Consider the following 20057-nt stretch of genomic DNA (forward strand, 5'->3'; position numbering starts at 1 on the left):
TGGAGAAGGGCATTCACGTATCGTACAGCCATTACGGCACCTTCTCTAACCACTAGAGGCGTACGTTGGCCCCACTAATGCCACCCAAAATTTCAGGGAACCTCCACCTTGCTGTACTCGCTGGACAGTATGTCTATGGCGTTCCGCCTGATTGGGTTGCCTCCAAACATGTCTCCAATGATTGTCTGGTTGAAGATATATGTGACTCTCATTGGTGAAGAGAAGGGGATGCCAATCCTGAGCAGTCCATTTGGCATGTGTTTGGGCTTATCTGTACCATGCTGCATGGTGTCATGGTTTCAAAGAGGACCTCGCCATAGACACTGAGAATGAAGTTGTGCATCATGCAGCCTCTTGTGTGTGGGCGGGCAAACGTTGCATGCGCCTCATGAGCGCACAGCGCTGCACGTGTGCTGCTCACGTGCAATCGTCGTCTGGGGCAGTGGTGACAGCAGGCAGATTGCGGCAGTGTAGTGCCAGGCTAAGCTGCGGACGTTGATGTGTAGCGACCACTACGTAGTGAACGTTGTAGTTCAAGAACCGGAAAATGCAGAGTGAAACAAGGAAAAGGAGAAGTGGAGATTTGCTATCTTTTAAAAAGTAATGGAGAATCATTTTTTCTCTGTGTAAAAACGTGAAAATTCGAAATGTTTAATATGTGGCAGTATTCTCGCTGGTCAGCGGAAGTTTAGTATTGAAGGCCATTATAACAAATTTCACAAGGACGAGTACAATTTATTGTCAGATTCTGAGCGGATGGGGAAATTGACTGAGCTTAAGAAGAGCGATCTGATGATACTAGATAAATCTGTCGTAGTTGCTGTGGTTACGAGAGATCTGCGACTTCCTTTTGTCATGTCTCTCATCTAACTGATTTAACATTTTATGGAGCACTGTTTTCAATTTTTCAGGACGACAACAATAGTAGCCCAGTGGTTCATGCAAGTTATAAGACTGTGCTTAATATAGCGAAAGCTGGAAAACCATTTGCCGAATTAGTAAGTGTCGGTTAAGAGCAAACATCAGTGATGCAAATTTAAGTAACTGTTTGCGTTTGTCTGTATGTAGAAATTTTGTTCCACTCCACCTGTGATAATTAAATAAAACATCTTGCAGGTAATAGGTACTCTTTCAAAACATGACATCTTTCAAGCACTCCTACTAGCCTTATTTTGTTCCACTCCACCTGTGATAATTAAATAAAACATATCATAGTTAATAGGTACTCTTTCAAACCATGATATCTTTCAAGCACTCCTACTTATCTCATTCCTTCATTCAATAAAGCAAGCTAGGAAACAAAACGCATTGCAGAGGAAGGAGCGGACAGAAGGTATGGTGGGGAGGGGAGATAAGTGGGTGGCCAGCTTGCCCCTGTGTGCACGCAGAACACCTGTTAACTGCACGCGTTTAAGTGCACCGCACACATGCAGGATTCCTGCCCGCCCTGCTCTTGTGCATAGTTTGAGTCATAACACGACATCTATGGCTGAATGAAAAGCATTATTCAACATGGTGGCGTTGCTGTCAGGATTCCTCCAAGCCATAATCTGTAGGTAGCCATCATCCACTGCAGTAGTAGCCCTTGGGCAGCCTGAGCGAGGCATGCCATTGACAGTTCCATGTCTCTATGCATCTCCGTCATGTCCAATCACTTTCACTCACTCCGAGATGCCTGGACACTTCCCTTGCTGAGAGTCCTTCCTGGCACAAAGGAACAATGCCATTGTGATTGACCTGCGGTATTGACCATGTAGAAATGGTTGAACTACAGATAACATGAGCTGTGTACTTCCTTCCTGGTGGAATGACTGGAGTCCCTCCATCTAACAGGTGCTGATCATGCATAGTTGTTTACATCTTTGGGAAAGGGACTGTGTCTGTGATACTATATCCACAGTCAATGTCTGTCTTCAGGAGTTCTGGGAACCAGGGTGAAGCAAAAATTTTTTAATGTGTGTAGATAACAAACAGCAACTGTTCCATTTGTTTCTTATTTCTTCCCTTTAGGTGCTTCACTTTCTAATGTAATGCAGTTTCAGACAATCCCCTTAGCATACATCTACCTAATTATGTCTGCAAATTCTTCTACCATTCTGTATGCTTCTTTGTTACCATGCCCAACTGTTTCCTAAATGTCTGGCACTGTTATGTTTTGTACACCTTTGAACTAACACCTTTCTAAATTCCTCAAATGTTCCAGCATCCTTGAGATCCCCTGTAGAGCTCACATAAGCTTTTGCTTCTCCAGTTTTCCTAGTGTCAAAAGTTCTGTCTCAGACCACACTTCCACCTTTTCCAAATTCCTAAGATCCTCCAAAAAAGCTTGCACAACCACAATTGATTTATCAGAGAAAGGAGCAGCTAAACTTGCAGCTGCCAAATCACTATTTTGCTGTGGCAACTGCCCTTCTACCAGGATATGTAACTCTGAGTTATCCATAATTGCATTAATTTTCAATAATATTATCAAGTGCCTGTGGTTCTGATATTCCTTGCATCCCTGGCTCTTGCAAAGCCTTGCCCTCCTCAATACTCATTTTGAAACACCAACAAGACACACAAAATAAAATACATTAACTTAATCCATACATTTAACCGTCAGCCACTTTGATTCTCTGCACTGTCTAGCCATGTGCCCATAATGATTCCATGTGATATACACTATTCATACTGATTCTGTACATGGTGCTGAAAGAAATTCCAAACTACATTGCTTACATCTGACAGGTACTAGATAAATGTGACTCCTGTTACCTCTACAGTGTGACAGATCCATTGGTTCCTTATTTTTAACAAAATTCATCTTAGGAACGGCAAGGCAGTCAAGCTTCTTTCCCATGAACAAGGCATTTTGAGAACTCTTAAATTTTCTGGGCCACTGTATTGTAGGCTGTAGGTTCAGACACTGTGCAGAAAAGGTGATATCAATACTCAGACACTGGTTAAGTGGCCTGGGGTTGAAAGGGTGCCATTTGGTGCCAGTCCAACAGCCAGAAATTTTCCTAATATTTTTGTTATTGCTGCCCACTGTGGTTCTATACAAGAAGCAGCAGTGTGGGTGAGATGTCCAGTGGCTTCCTGTGTGTTGTTATCCAGCAATGCTGACAGAGCATGGCACCAACTGAGAAGTGGTACATGACACAGCTGCCTCTGTCAGCAAGACACAGGTCCTGTCGGCCTCCTAGCTAAGGCCAAGAGTGCTATGGTATGGATCCTGCTGCCACTGCAGTCCAGCAGGCTAAAGGCCGGTGACGCAATGGCCAAGACCCACTAACCTGCTTTGGTGGCATACAAACTGCTTCCCAGGACTGGTGCTGTCCTGTGTGGTGCCAGCTCCAGCTCTCATGTTTTCAAGTTGGACTACCATATCATAAAGTTAATCCACAATACACAAACGCATTCCAGTTGGCGATCATCACAGTCCCGGAGTAGTAGAGCTGTAATTCTAATCCGAGAGACCTTAGCACAGAATGACTTGGTATTTATATGCTCTCAGGCTGTGCTTGTTAGTACTTTGTTGTGCCTTGTGCATGATTACCTTCTTATAGTTAGGCACTGCTGTGTCAACTTTTCCCACACTGACAGTTCGGTTCACCTCGCAATGTTGTGGTGGCTTTGCTGTATCTTGCAAGTGATAGCACCCACATTTGCCTGTGGCTGGTACTACTGCAATCTATTTCCTACTCTGCATGTTTCAGACCAAATATGGTTGATGGACTACAATATGTAACTGTGAAACTGCTTAGGTAAATTTAGTTATTAATCATAGCGTGTAGGCTTTCACGGCCGGCGTCTTCAGTAATTAAAACTTCCGGGCTAAGAGGCTGTGGTCCAATAGTAGAAATACTTCTCCCTGACGTTTCGTTGCCAGCTGCGGGCAACATCATCTGAGGTGAGTCTACGACTGGCTGCTAGGCCGTGGAGGTCCTGTTTATATAGAGCGCGTAGAGGGCGCCACCACTCGTCACGTGTTGTCAACAGTAAAACTATCTCTGGCTGGCGTCATTACTCTCGATCGAAGGTAATCGATTGTCACATCTTTGGTGCAGAGTCGATCGCCATATCTTATCTAGCTTCAAGTCTTCTTCTTTCCTGTTAAAATTATTGTGGTGTTTAAAAATCTCTACAGCCTCTCTATACATACGTGTATAATAATGCGATGTCTTAGCTAGCACGCTCGTCTCACTAAATTTTATTTCATGGTCACCCGTTTCAAAAACATGTTCTGCTACAGCCGATTTGTCCGTGTGTCCCAGTCGACAGTTCCTTTTATGTTCAGTTAGGTGAGTATTGATACTTCTTTTTGTGGTTCCAATGTAAACCTTCCCACAACTACACAGAATCTTATAGACACCAGGAGTAGCTAGAGGGTGTCGTGCATCTTTCGCCGATCTTAAGCATTCACTAATCTTCTTGGTGGGTCTGAAGATTGTTTCATCTCTGAACTTGGCCAGCACTTTCCCGATATGGTCCGTAATATTGTGGATGAATGGAAGAAAAACTTTCCCCACCGATGGTTGTTGTTGTTGTTGCACGTTTTCGGACATTTTTATTCTGGGATGGAGTGCTCTATCTATCTCCTTGCCAGCGTACCCATTTTTCTGGAAAGCGGTTCGCAAGTGGTTTAGTTCCTCTTGCAAATAAGCTGGCTCACAGATTTTATTAGCCCTGTCCACCAATGTCTTGATAATACCTCTCTTCTGCCTGGGATGATGGTTTGAATCCTTATGAATATAACGATCGGTATGCGTATCTTTTCTGTAGACTTTGTGACCCAGAGTCCCATCTGCTCGTTTAATTACTGAGACGTCCAAAAAATTTATCTGTCCATTACTTTCTGTCTCCATAGTGAATTGTATTTTTGAATTGATGCTATTCAAATACTTCAAAAAACGGTTCAGTTCTTCTTCACCGTGATTTCATATGACAAAAGTGTCGTCCACATACCGATACCACTTCAAAGGCTTTTTTCTGGCTGACTGCAGTGCTTGCTGTTCAAAAAATTCCATAAAAATATTAGCAACGGCTGGACTTAGAGGGCTACCCATTGTTTAGACATTGCCTTTCCACGACTTATTTTCAGTATAATAATGAGTTCTATGAACAAATTAATGGAGTGGCAAGTCCAGCCGTTGCTAATATTTTTATGGAATTTTTTGAACAGCAAGCACTGCAGTCAGCCAGAAAAAAGCCTTTGAAGTGGTATCGGTATGTGGACGACACTTTTGTCATATGGAATCACGGTGAAGAAGAACTGAACCGTTATTTGAAGTATTTGAATAGCATCAATTCAAAAATACAATTCACTATGGAGACAGAAAGTAATGGACAGATAAATTTTTTGGACGTCTCAGTAATTAAACGAGCAGATGGGACTCTGGGTCACAAAGTCTACAAAAAAGATACGCATACCGATCGTTATATTCATAAGGATTCAAACCATCATCCCAGGCAGAAGAGAGGTATTATCAAGACATTGGTGGACAGGGCTAATAAAATCTGTGAGCCAGCTTATTTGCAAGAGGAACTAAACCACTTGCGAACCGCTTTCCAGAAAAATGGGTACGCTGGCAAGGAGATAGATAGAGCACTCCATCCCAGAAGAAAAATGTCCGAAAACATGCAACAACAACAACAACAACCATCGGTGGGGAAAGTTTTTCTTCCATTCATCCACAATATTACGGACCGTATCGGGAAAGTGCTGGCTAAGTTCAGAGTTGAAACAATCTTCAGACCCACCAAGAAGATTAGTGAATGCTTAAGATCGGCGAAAGATGCACGACACCCTCTAGCTACTCCTGGTGTCTATAAGATTCCGTGTAGTTGTGGGAAAGTTTACATTGGAACCACAAAAAGAAGTATCAATACTCGCCTAACTGAACATAAAAGGAACTGTCGACTGGGACACACGGACAAATCGGCTGTAGCAGAACATGTTTTTGAAACGGGTGACCATGAAATAAAATTTTGTGAGACGAGCGTGCTAGCTAAGACATCGCATTATTATACACGTATGTATAGAGAGGCTGTAGAGATTTTTAAACACCACAATAATTTTAACAGGAAAGAAGAAGGCTTGGAGCTAGATAAGATATGGCGATCGACTCTGCACCAAAGATGTGACAATCGATTACCTTCGATCGAGAGTAATGACGGCAGTCAGAGATAGTTTTACTGTTGACAACACATGACGAGTGGTGGCGCCCTCTACGCGCTCTATATAAACAGGACCTCCACGGCCTAGCAGCCAGTCGTAGACTCACCTCAGATGATGTTGCCCGCAGCTGGCAACGAAATGTCAGGGAGAAGTATTTCTACTATTGGACCACGGCCTCTTAGCCCCGAAGTTTTAATTACTGTTAGTTATTAATGTTTCTACATTAGATAGTTTATCTAGTTTTGAGTCTATTTCCTCTGTTTTTGTTATTCATTTTAATGCCTGCATATTTAAACTTGAAATATTATTCAATAACTCCTCCAATTGTCTTTTTAAGTTGTCTAATCTATTTCATTTCTCCGCCTGAGTTTAATGCCATTGGACAGCTCATCTAATGTTTTTAGGTTTTCTGATGTTTTGTCTAAATTGTTTCCCCTGCTGTGTGTAATAGGTGGCATACAATAAATAAATATATATAAATATATAATTCTGTTTTGATACCAACTCAAAGAATATTGACAACACTTCATGAACAGATCACCACTAAAAAAAAGTTTTAGCTTGAGACTGTTTACAGCTCACCTTGTCATGCACACTGCATGCTGCTGCTGCAAAGTGTGTGGGGAAAGTGATCTCATGATCAGCTGCTGTGCAGCTGTTGTATAGTTAGCTGACTGGCTACCACCCTGAGGGGTGAAGTCATGCTGCTATTGCATCAATCTCCAAGATTGCTGCTGCACTCATGACCTCAGAATCAGAATGCCAAAATATTCCATTTCATCAGTGCTATGTTTCTTGATTAACCCATTTATCATTGGGTGACACTACAGCATGTGCTCACCTATACCTTCTGTGCTGTTTACTTGAGTTATTCTAGACAATATTGTATGGTCTTCAGTTATTTCTTGAAAATTCTTTATACTATCACAAGATCTCTCATCTTATGCTGCCTCTTATCTGTGTCCTTCACCTTGGACTCCAAAATGTAGTGTTGCAACTCAAGTTACGGATTGTAACAGAGTCAACACCTTCAGTAACAATCTGTCACACTGATGATAAGCTGTACCTTAATTATGGTCACCTTCTCATAGTTTCTTGAAGCTGCGGACCCATTATGGAGTGCCACTTCTTGTATTGTGTGACTTCTTCTCAAACTGCAGAGAGTCAAGGGCTGTAAGAGAGCTCACATCTACGCAACTCACTACAAAAAGTTGTAACTGCTTTTGGAAGAACTCTTCTGTATTTTGTTGCTCTTATAAAACAGTTACAACATTTGGGTAACGTACCTTGTTTATCAGAACAGCATCTCCAATCAGAATCTCAGAGTAGAACAAGAGACAATGACATTTGCCTTTGGCTTCTTTCAACTGTTTTGATCATTGCCACTGTAGACAGTGCCTCTTGTTCTCTGCATTCCAAAACACCACGAAGCCACGATGCTGAAGCATGAGCAGTTCCTTCACAGCAGTTGGAGACACTCAGTCGGTGTCATGCCTTGGTAACATTTGTGCTCATGCACCTCACTCCAACTCTACACACATATCAAACCTGCATGTACACGGAGGAAAATTCCTTACATGCTAACTACCTAAACAATACTTTTACATGAACATCTTTCATCTGATGGCATGTTACACCAGATACTCTCTCTGTCCAGCTCCTCCCTCCCGCCTCCCTCCCCCCACCCCCTCTCCCTCAATCTCCTTCCCCCTCTTTCTGTCATGTAGACATGTTCATTGTTACAGCAAACAAAATCTTGATTGGGAACTCAAGCTGCTTAAGATGAATTGGTAAATTGTTCAGGATGATGGGTATATGGGGTATGAAAGAGACCTCTCCAGGGGCTGTATCTGTGAAAATAAAACCTTCAGTGACAGTATGTCATATAGTCTTAATCTGTGATTGGGCATGCTTAGAAAGTTTTGGATGATACAGGTTCTGCAGTATTATTCTAGTCATAACTGGTTGAAACTTAAACACAACTTTCCTGTTTACTGTTAAAACTAAGTGAGAGGAAGAGCACAAAACAGCATATTGTCATGTAGACAGCTTTTGTTAAAAATTACATCTAAGGAGAAAGAATATATACAGAAGAAATAATTTGTCAAATGATTAAACTGCCCTGATATCTTTAAAACTGAATGTGAAAATGAAAACAAAACCATGTATTTTCACAGCACAACATAGCATAGAAGTTTTCTTCTTACAGTTGGCTTTAATGGGAGACCTGTACATTGTTTTATATATATATAAAAACAAAGATGAAGTGACTTACCGAACGAAAGCGCTGGCAGGTCTGACACAAGCAGACATATGTGTGTGAGACAAGCAGACATATTTAAATATGTCTGCTTGTGTCTGTATGTGTGGATGGATATGTGCATGTGTGCGAGTGTATACCTGTCCTTTCTTCCCCCTAAGGTAAGTCTTTCCGCTCCCGGGATTGGAATGACTCCTTACCCTCTCCCTTAAAACCCACTTCCTTTCGTCTTCCCCTCTCCTTCCTTCTTTCCTGATGAGGCAACAGTTTGTTGCGAAAGCTTGAATTTTGTGTGTATGTTTGTGTTTGTTTGTGTGTCTATCGACCTGCCAGCGCTTTCGTTCGGTAAGTCACCTCATCTTTGTTTTTATATATAATTTTTCCCACGTGGAATGTTTCCTTCAATTATATTGGTTTTATATATATAAATATAATAGAGGGAAACATTACATGTGGGAAAAATATATCTAAAAACAAAGGTGATGTGACTTACCAAACAAAAGCATTGGTATGTTGATAGACACACAAATAAACACAAACACACACACAAAATTCAAGCTTTCACAACCCACAGTTGCTTCATCAGGAAAGTGGGAAGGGGAGGGAAAGACGAAAGGATATGGGTTTTAAGGGAGAGGGTAAGGAGCCATTCCAATCCCGGGAGTGGAAAGACTTACCTTAGGGGGAAAAAAGGACAGGTATACACTCGCACACACACACATGTCCATCTGCACATATATAGACACAAGCAGACATATGTAAAGGCAAAGAGTTTGGGCAGAGATGTCAGTCGAAGCGGAAGTACAGAGGCAAAGATGATGTTGAATGACAGGTGAGGTATGAGTGGTGGCAACTTGAAATTAGTGGAGATCCGAATGGGGGACTATTTTACCTCCGGAATATTTTACCCAAGAGGACGCCATCATCATTTAACCATACAGTAAAGCTGCATGCCCTCGGGAAAAATTACGGCTGTAGTTTCCCCTTACTTTCAGCCGTTCGCAGTACCAGCACAGCAAGGCCGTTTTGGTTAGTGTTACAAGGCCAGCTCAGTCAATCATCCAGTCTGTTGCCCCTGCAACTACTGAAAAGGCTGCTGCCCCTCTTCAGGAACCACACATTTGTCTGGCCTCTCAACAGATACCCCTCCGTTGTGGTTGTACCTACGGTACGGCCATCTGTATCGTTGAGGCATGCAAGCCTCCCCACCAATGGCAAGGTCCATGGTTCATGGGGGGGTTGGTTTTTATACTTTCAAATAAACACAAATAAATTTGAATTATGGGCTGAAACAGGTAATAAATACAAAAAACAAAGAAAATAACCTATACACATATTTTATGCACTAGTATGATAAGACAAAAAGCAACAAACAAGAAGTGGTTCGTCACATTTTACGCACACAGTAGTAATTTTTTTGTGGCAACTTCGACATTTCAGCTGCTTCTTTTTTTTTGTTATCTCATCTGTTGGTAATTCAGCAACCTAATGTTCTCTTCCATCAAATCTAGAATCTAGTTTTGCCCTCTTACTAGGACGTCCTCTGCTGGTAGTGACTCTTTTGTTACTTTCAAGAATTGCAGTGACAATTCGATGACGAAATTTCAGATGATCTATGGATTCTTTGTTGTGTGTGTAAAGATCCCAGGCATTTTTCTCTGCAATGTCTATAAAATGTGCAATGATCGGGAAATACCACTTTTCCCCTCTTACATAGCATCTATATAGGGATACATTTTGGTCAGCTCGATCTATGCCTCCCATATGAGTATTGTAGGAGTGTAAGAAGTTAGGTTGAGGCACGCTAATCCTTTTGTTCCCTGGAAAATCTTGCTCCAGAGCATAGTGGTTGCACTCTGCCAAAGTTGGTGGCTACAGTAACAACATTATCGTCATTCCAACGTACAATGGAAATCCCAGATGCTGAGTCAGAACAAACTTCATATGATCCTCTATTTTCTTTTATCATTTTATCTACAGACGATAGAGTACAATTCTTAGCTCTGTTTCCTCTTATTGTTCCTGCTGCTTCGACCCCCCTCTCTTTTAGGTCATGTAGTAGTTCAACGCTGGTAAAGAGGTTATCAAAGTATATTCGATATGGAACATGTGGCAGTAACTGGTCAACATAAGTTATTACCACACCATACCCCATACCTTTCGTTTCATAATCCTTACTACATGTGCCAGTATTAGGTATTTCCTCATCTTTTGATTCTAACATGTCCAAAAATTCCATCAGTATACATCATTTTCTGTGAATACAAAATGACAACATATTCCCCTGACGTCCTTCTGGAAGGATGGTTGAAAAATTATTGAATTACAATTGACAAAAAGTTTCAATCATAATATGAACCCGTAAATAATATAGGTTAATTCTTGAAAATATTATATGACAAGTTTCAGAATTATTGATGCAATATGAAAGAAAATATACATACACATCGATGACAAGGTCGGTAAGTTCGTCCGTGGTAAAATAGGCCCTATTTTCAAGACACCATTTCTCACTCACTATGAACGACAGCGTCAAACTGACTGTCGCAGCACGCAACTGACTCTGCCTACTTCATATAACAATGCGTCACAGTCCATTGCAACAATGCATTATTTGCAAAAATAAATAATTTCAACAGTGAGTGACGCCGTCCTTCCAGAAGGACGTCAGGGTTATCTGGGTTAGTTATGGTTATTATGATCAAAATGCCCAACAAGCTTGTCTATGTATATTGATCATTATCCTGACAGACAGCACCCAAGTGTCAAGACCTTTTGTCTGATAGTTAATGTATATACAGAAACTGGAAGGTTCATCCAAAGAAGAAGCTGCAACCAAGAACTGAAACAAATGAAGATGTCCAAATAAATGTTTTAGCTGCAGTTGAGGCTAATTCGCTCACCAGTAGCAGACAAATTGACAGGGAATTGGGAATTCTACATCATCATATATTTCACCCTTACCATATTTGTATGCACCAGGAATTGCATGGCAATGATTTTGAACATTGTGTAAATTTTTGCCACTGAGCACAAAATAAATTACGAGATGATAACAGGTTTTTTTCAAGAGTTCTGTTTAGTGACAAAGCATCTTTCACAAACAGAGGTAAGGTAAACCAGCAACAGAAAATCCACAATGGCTGCGACAAGTGGGACATCAGCAACCCTGGCAGATTAATGTATTGATTGGAATTATGGGAGGACACCTAATTGGCCCTTATTTTATCAATGGCAATCTAAATGAAGCAACATATGCTGATTTCTTAATTAATGTTTTACTGATTCTACTACAAGATGTTTCACTTCATGACAGAATGGCAATGTAATTTCAACTTGATGGATGTCTGGCACATAGCACGCATGCAGTTGAAGTGGTATTAAATAGAATATTTAATGACAGGTGGATTGGTCATAGAAGCACCATACCATGGCCTGCATGTTCACTGGACCCTACATCTCCAGATTTCTTTTGTTGGGGAAAATTGAAAGACATTTGTTATCATGATCTACCGACAACACTTGAAAACAAGCGCCTGCACATTATCAATGCATGTGCGACAATTACTGAAGGCGATCTACTTGCTGTTGAGAGGACTTTTGTTATGTGTATTGCCAAATGCATTTAAGTTGAAGGACATCATTTTGAGCATTTATTACATTAATGGGGTTATTATGGTTGCTCACACAGTAACAGCATGCATTCCCATAATTTATGATAAGATCACAAAAGTAAATGAATCACATTGGAACAACAGAAATAAAGTCCAAATGTAACTACTTTTTGTGTTTTAATTTAAAAAACCACATTGTTACCAACTGTTCATCTAAATGGATGAGGTATATTATAAGTGTTGGAATATTACAGCACCGTCCACCACAAAGTGAAACAAATGTTCCAAATCAAACATTCACATTTATTTATGTACTACACAAATATGCAATAAAAATGAGGGTACCTATTTAAATAAAATTCAGTTTCTACCAGTTTAACTGGTGGGCCATGAATAGTGCCATCTGTTACCCCCCCCCCCCCCCCCCCCATCGTGCTTGAACAGATTTGTTCTTCTTTTTTGTTCATTTGATGCTAATTTTGTGAAATATTTTGCCCGCTCACTATCAATGGACCACCCTGTAGTTTCTGTAATACAGCATATGGCTTCAGAATCAAAAGTAGAGTGCAAGTTATCAATGAATATTAAATGGTGAAAATTTTGGATGGTGCAGAGGATATTTTATCTGCATTTTCGGTGTTGTAGTCTGAATTGACCAAAACTTTGCAATCCTACTCTATGAGAAATACTGTCACTGAAGCTGCTATTGTCACAGATCCAGCAAGTAGAGAGGTCTCTCCTGTACCCCTTATACTAATGATATCAACCAGTTACCCATTTATTTCAAGTGACTTCATTTCACGGTCAAAATTTAATTTGTGATAATAATAAACAAGGCTCATTGCCACAGAGAGACAGCGGAAGAGGAGATGGACAGAGAGGGGGAAGGGGAGAAAATGGACAGAGAGAGGGGAAGATAGAATGAGGAGATGGAGAAAAACTGGGGGAGAGCAGGAGATGGACAGTAAGAGAGAGGAGGTGGAGGAGATATACAGAGGTGGGAAGAGGAAGTGATGGACAAAGAGAGGGAATGCTAAAGGAGAAAGTGGGCAGAGAGAGGTGGGAGAAGGATATTAGGATGAATATACAATTCCCATACATATCTATCAGTTGTGGAGAATTGCGATGTTTACTAGTATGTACAGAGAGAGGTGGGAGAAGGATATTAGGATGAATATACAATTCCCATACATATCTAGTAATTGTGGAGCATTGCCATGCTCACTAGTACCATATATCTTAAAGAAATATGTACAGCTTATTGTGGGGTGGTGCATGGAGAATTCTTCTAGTTGTTGCCATTCTCAACACAGGCTTTCTAACTACAATGTTGGCAACCAGAAAGTGATTAGCAAAAACATGATGCCTGTAATTAAAGTTCACTGTGCCCACTCTGATGGAGAAATAAAGTTATTGATCATTGAAGTTCATTATGCTGAGGATTTAGCATTATGTCTAGGATTCATAGAAAATGCAGTTTACTATAACAATTTTCACTATATTCTGAAAACGAGAAAGAATAAAGTTTCAGACAAATGTTTACCCAAGCAATGCTACTATCAGCTATTGTACAATCAGAGTGGTTCAGAGTCTATTGCACGGATCCTATTATCCCTAGCTAATGAAACTGTTCAATAATCGTTATCGATGTAAATGTTCAAAGTGAATATCCACCAAAATTTGATGTTAATACCTATCAAATGCCACAATAGTATTGATAGAAGGTCTGTCCTGCGGCGACATGTGAAAATATGACATAAGCAAACTGATAATAAATCACTGAAGTCGTTCCACAATTAACACTTTACCACAATGCGAACTCATTGTTACATGCATACCAAGCTACATAATACGGCATCCAAGGCTGTTCCTTGCAACTGCACAAATGTGATGTGGCTTCCAACACGGAGTGCATTCTGATACGAATCTAGAAAAGAACTGGGGCCTGATTCTAGCTCGCAGCACTCTTATTTATATAGCCACGGTGCGGACCACTGAAGGCGCAGCCGACAACATTTGCCTTCCTGACTAGTCACTAGGGCTAGCAGAACACCACTTCAAGTTACTAAATAATTAATTGCTTCATTCGCTGAAGGCCAATGAAGCTCTGAATTTAATTGTGTTATCAGCACACAGGTAAGTATCTGTAATAAAATTCTGATGTGGCTAGGTTAAATACTTTTGGTGAGAGAATTATTTTAGTTGCACTGAACACAATAGATGAGCTTTGAACTTGCCCTTTGGAGAGACACAACAGATATATTTTTATAGCTACCTTTCAGAAACTTATCACATCTTTGTTATTATAGTGTATCTCCATTCTACCTAAATCTAAACATCCTAGCTTTATCTAATCACTTACTTAATCTATCTTACTTCCGTTCTTTTAGGACACAAAAACAGAAAATCATGAATTTTGACCAAAATTTTACTTTGTGAGATCCAGCATGTTGTTTCTATTAATTTACAATGAAAAAGGAATCTGAATATAGATTTTGACGTTTCTAGCTCCTTCCTGTTGCGCCGATGATTTTTACATAAAACGCGCAAATTTTGAAATCTGTTAGAGTTACTAAACTGAAACTTAACACATTATTATTTTAGCATCACTCCTGACATGCTATTAACTTTTCAGATCATTTACTTTACTTTTAAGGTATTGTGTAACATTTGTGACATCATAGCTAGTTAGAGTGGACTAGGCTGCCACACAATGGAAAGAATATGAAGTCTATATGGCATGAGTAGGCTGCTTCCCTATTTTTTGAAAACTTATGCTAACAATGTTTCCCTTTTATAAATAATGTGTATGTTTATGTATTATATGTGTCAGTCCAAGTGTTTTTTAGTATATTGTATACAAATGTGAAGTAAACTGCTCAAGAACTTTTCAAGATTTTTGGTAACAATATTAGACGATGTGTTTATGTAGTAGAATAGATTAAGGGGAAACATGTGGTGTTCCTGTTGGTTATAGATGACCAGCTCATTCGTGATCTATGACTACAGGATATTAATTCACTCACCTTGATACTTATTCACACCTGCCAGTCTTGAAAAGCTTGGATTTCACTTTTCAGCTTCTGCAGAAGCCACTGAATATGACACATCTAAAATTAGTGTGGTGTGTATTCATACTCTCAAATACAATGACTGTTAATATTAATACCTTGTTACAGGGCACATCACAATAATCTCAGTGTGAGACATCAAACTGACAACTTTAGATACAACGACAGAATGAATACATACCCAACAAATAATGAGATTCTTCTCTTGTCTTTGATGATGCCATCAGTACTGTCACATAGTATTACATTCCATGGTGTGACCCACTCTCCAAGCCAACACCACAGTACAGAGTAAATGAAGAAGATACCATAAATTGTGGTAAAGCTGCAGCCACTGTCCCACTCTGAAGATGCACGATAGTCATCCATGTATAAATAATGTCAAAAACATGCAGACCATTTGCAATCCTAAATTACTCAACTAATTTAGACACATCAGTTAGATAGACATTTGGTAACACAGCACTTTACCAAGGTGATATGTCACACCATAAACAATTTCATGAGCTGTTATGCATAACACGCGTAAGCTTTTGAGTTCTCAAAAAAATGTACATTCAGTTATGTAGATACACACTGAAATTAGAGGCAATGATTGCCTGAATAATAACACAAACGTAGTTTACAGTTTATGATCTAATACAAATGTTCTGTGGCAGTCATAATGATTAGGAAATATGTGATATATCAACATAACACAAGCTATTATAAAATTGCATAAAGACAGTGGAAAAATGGCATGACTGGCATGTTTGGTGTGTGTGTAAAAAATTAGAATCTAGAATTTCAAAACCAATTTACCTGACATACATCTTGCTCATACATAGAGAAACAAGCAGAAGTCAGTTTACAAGTGTGAATAAATGTGTGAAATGTTTGAATTTTGCAATTAGCTGAGTTAGTGTCACATTCTACACTAGCATGCCAAAGACAAACAAAGTAGCCTCTGTAGATTAGTAAAGATGAAAAACATGAGCTGTGAAAGAAAAGTATTGGCAAAAAAAGAAAGAGAAGAATACAGACATATAGAAAACACAAATTGCTGATGAAAAATAACAAATTAAATTATTACTGACTAACATGAAGGGAATGGCAATCAGTAAGTACATGCTAAGGATCAAGTTCTCATCTACAGAGTTCTGACACTTTTCATTTGTTTAAAGGTTAGTAATCTAGACATATTTATGTTGTATCCCATAGAGATTAGAATCAATAAGAATGTGTAGGGAAGAGAATGATGTTGGATACCAGATTGACAGTTCTGTACTATGTTCATGTTATGAGCTTCAAAGAGTTGCACATTTTCCAAGGTAAACAAAGTAAGAGCAAAAATGTCATTTTCTTTACTCACTTCTATACTGTGTACAAAAAACTGAGTATAAAGGTATTAAAGTCAAGTAGTTTGAGAGGGTAGGACACATTGGTAAGTCAAACAAAAAGCACAGTTGTAATCAGTAAAGATAGAGGAAGGATTAACAACTTCCATTTCTAACATTATTCAGGCTTATGATAATGTGAGAAAACCTTGTTAGGTGATTAGAAATCTGAAAAGTCTTAGCTAAGTCCTCCCCAGCTATTGTCAAGTTGTCACTGCTCCATTCTGAGCATTATTTTTAAATTATATCACCATGAGAGTATGTATTCATACATATTAATTCTTTCCATTGAATGCACAATTGGTAGCAAATGCTAAAGGACTTACACTGAACTTCTCTGTACTGTTTTCAGGTGAGGATCCTGTGTTAACTGTAAAAAGGGGTCCTGGGGCTGCTATATCATGGGCTCTTGCTTCAAAGAGACCAAACATACAAGCTGATTTGAGGCAAGTGAATGTACCAAATGTTTGCTACATTTTCATTTTTCTCTATCACCAATGACTGTTCCAAAGAGATTGTTTATTGGTGCTACTTTCCACCAGTTCCAGAAATAACTGCTGGCATAGTTGTGTGGATTAATCAGAAACAAAATATAATTGACTTTCATTTAGTTTTGATGTGCTTGTATGTTTTCCTTATTTTAATCTACTGTAAATGTAACAATTTTTAGCTAGTGTTTTATTTAGCTCTACAACTGTATGGAATTTCTATCATTTAATTCTGCAGGTACAGATAACCTTTCCTGTAATAACTTTCAACACCATTTCCTCACAAGAGATACAATTAATTATGGAGCACATCAGCTTTAGACAATTTTCTGAACAGTTTCAAGTTACATGACCATGTGCTTTTCTAATGCAATTAATCTACAGAAAAAATGTTTTATGCTTCCATGTGAATACCTATTTCTTCTTTCTATTACATTTCTGCACACATTATGGATGTGTAGCTCTAGCTCATATGATCCCAGGAAAAAAATATCATATATTTTTTGTAACTTGCCTACCAATACTGTATTGATAAATCTCAAACAGTACAGATCACCAAATATAAATAACATTACTTTATATTCATTGAATCTTTTATTATAATAAAAAATATATAATAAAATATTTACAAGATGGTTACTGGGTTTCCCTAATGCATATGCATAGCATGTGTGTATTTACTGAGCTCATACCTCTAAATTCAGTTGTGTAAAGGAGAGAGAGAAGTTTTAGAGTTTATTCTGTTATTGAGATTGATATTGGAGGTGCCGGATGCATCCATGAGCAACTGAGTTAATGTTTGTGCATTGATGGAGAAGACATATTGAGGTATTAACAAAACTGAGAGAAAATATATAGGGGTTCTCTTTCATAGTTAGAAGAACAAAGAGAAAAACAACAACCTAATGTATTCTGACTCAGATGTATGAGTAATTGACAACATGGTAGAAAGAGGATGTAAGGTAAAAAAAACACTTAAGTTAAAAAGCATTTAAACCCATGAAAACTAATGTAAAATTAATAAAAGTATAGAAAATTAATAAAAACAGATGTCAGTTCTGGAGATGTAAGTTAAAGATTGGGATAGCTATTTCATTTATGACTTGACAAATCCACAAATTTTTTTTTCTTGTTATGACTTAAAGGATAACATGAAAATTAGTTCCCTAAAAGCAACAAAAACATATTTTACTGAGTCTCTCCAAACATATGTTGATACCTTATGTTAAAAAGTTTTATTCTTATTCAGAATTAATGATCACATTGTTTGTTTTGTTAAAAAGTTTTATTCTTATTCAGTACTAATGATCACATTGTTCATTTTATATCTTTTTTTCCCCTTAATTTCTTTCACAACAGACTTTCAATTATTTAAGATGAGAGTATTTCAATTTTCTTGATACTTACTGTGCACAGTTTCTTGATCTCACTGTTATGGCCATACAGCAGGGCAGTGAAGCAGCCAACGTATGCTCTACCTAATGCCTTCTATGCAACAAAAGGGAAACGCTTGATAGCCTGAGTAAGTATTTCCTTTCTTCATCCTAGGTTTTTTTCTTCTGAGCAAAGCAGGCACATTTGTAAACATTAGTGTAAAATGATTTCATTTAGCTCTGTGATGTCTACACAAAAAATAAGTAGCTGGTATGAACTTTGATTAATAGAAACAAGCTCTTTTTAAATCTTACTGTCTTTAATAAAATAGCTGTGAGTCCCATGGAAAAAAATTATCTGATCATGATAGTCAAACATCAGCAACAGAGTATCCACATCAATCAGGCTTAATTAAGAAACGAAAAATAAAATTTCCTAGGGTTGTAAGTGGTAACTTAGTTTCATTATTCAGCTGGAACTTACATGAATAATAATGGAGAGAAGTTTACCAAGAGCATATAGTAGATGAGAAATGTAATTCTTCCCGAAAATGTTCCAACATTGTGGATCAGGTTTCCTTTATTAAGGGATCTGCGACATTCACACTGGAAGCCAAGAAAAAGGGTCACTGATGTGTGGGATAAAAGTATCTTGTGCTATGAAGAGAGAGTGTTGTTTAGTACAAAGAATTAGCTCTAATTTAAAAATTTAATAAAGTAGTATTGCAAGATTCTTCAGCATATCATCAAAAAGAGAAAAAAGAACTATGTACCTAGCTCAAAAAAATTCAAAATTCCAAGAATGTGGCAGGGACACTTTGGACCATTATTGACCATGATACAAATAAACTTGCAAGGCAAGTGATATCAAACATTCAGATAGCAGTAACAGTGAAACAGATGACAAGCAGCTCAAATCACTGACTACTAAATTCAATGGATTTTTCTTAACAGTAGCTGAAAACATAGCGGAAAAATTGTCCATCAAAAGAAGATCCAGTAAACTTACAGTGACAGGCAATGCATATCCATCAAAAGACATCAGTTGTGTCAACTCACCTGTTAGAGAGCTTCCAACGAACTGTGAACTTAACGCAAGGTGCATATACAATACAGATAGCCATACCCTAGATGCAGCCATGTTTGAGGGCTACCTGTGGAGAGCCATATGAAAATATGCTTCCACAAAAGGGGCAGCAGACTTTTCAGTAGTTTCAGGGTCACCTGTATAGATTGTTGAGAGATCTGGCCTAATGATTTGATCAACACTACCTTGTTAGGTAGGTACTGCGAATGGCTGAAAACAAGGGAAAAATAGAGCCATGACATTTCTCAAGGGCATGCAGATATACTCTATGGCTTCATGATGATGGTAACCTCCTGGTTAAGGTATTCTGGTGATAATATAGTCCCCAATTCAGAAATATAGTCCGCTATTCAGATATCAAGGTGGAGACTATTCAAGAGGATGTTGTCCTCAGGAAAAACAAATCTGGTGTTCTATGGGCTGGAGTGTGGAGTGTTAGCTCCCTTAATCAGGTAGGTAGGATAGAGAATTTAAAAAAAAGACATAGATAGTCAGAATTAATGAAAATGCTGTAGGAGGAAGATCAGAACTTCTGGTCGGGTGATTACAGAGTTATGAACACGAAATCTTATAGGGGTAAGGCAGGAATATGTATAATAATAACACAGAAAATAGGAATGCTGGT

General features: G+C 38.7%; 1 protein-coding gene across 5 annotated transcripts in view; it reads left to right on the top strand.

Annotated features, from left to right (window-relative positions):
- LOC124619393 overlaps positions 1 to 20057 on the top strand; it is a 224121-nt gene that overhangs the window by 187529 nt on the left and 16535 nt on the right. For 2 of the 5 annotated variants that reach the window (XM_047145744.1, XM_047145741.1), the window contains 2 exons: positions 16837 to 16930; positions 18389 to 18494. In XM_047145744.1, coding sequence (XP_047001700.1) covers positions 16837 to 16930; positions 18389 to 18494 — 200 coding nt within the window. The remainder of the gene's footprint in view (positions 1 to 16836; positions 16931 to 18388; positions 18495 to 20057) is intronic. The other 3 variants (XM_047145743.1, XM_047145742.1, XM_047145745.1) reach the window with 3 other exon arrangements.

This window comes from Schistocerca americana, chromosome 6 (genome assembly GCF_021461395.2).
Source record: "Schistocerca americana isolate TAMUIC-IGC-003095 chromosome 6, iqSchAmer2.1, whole genome shotgun sequence".
Taxonomy (NCBI): domain Eukaryota; kingdom Metazoa; phylum Arthropoda; class Insecta; order Orthoptera; family Acrididae; genus Schistocerca; species Schistocerca americana.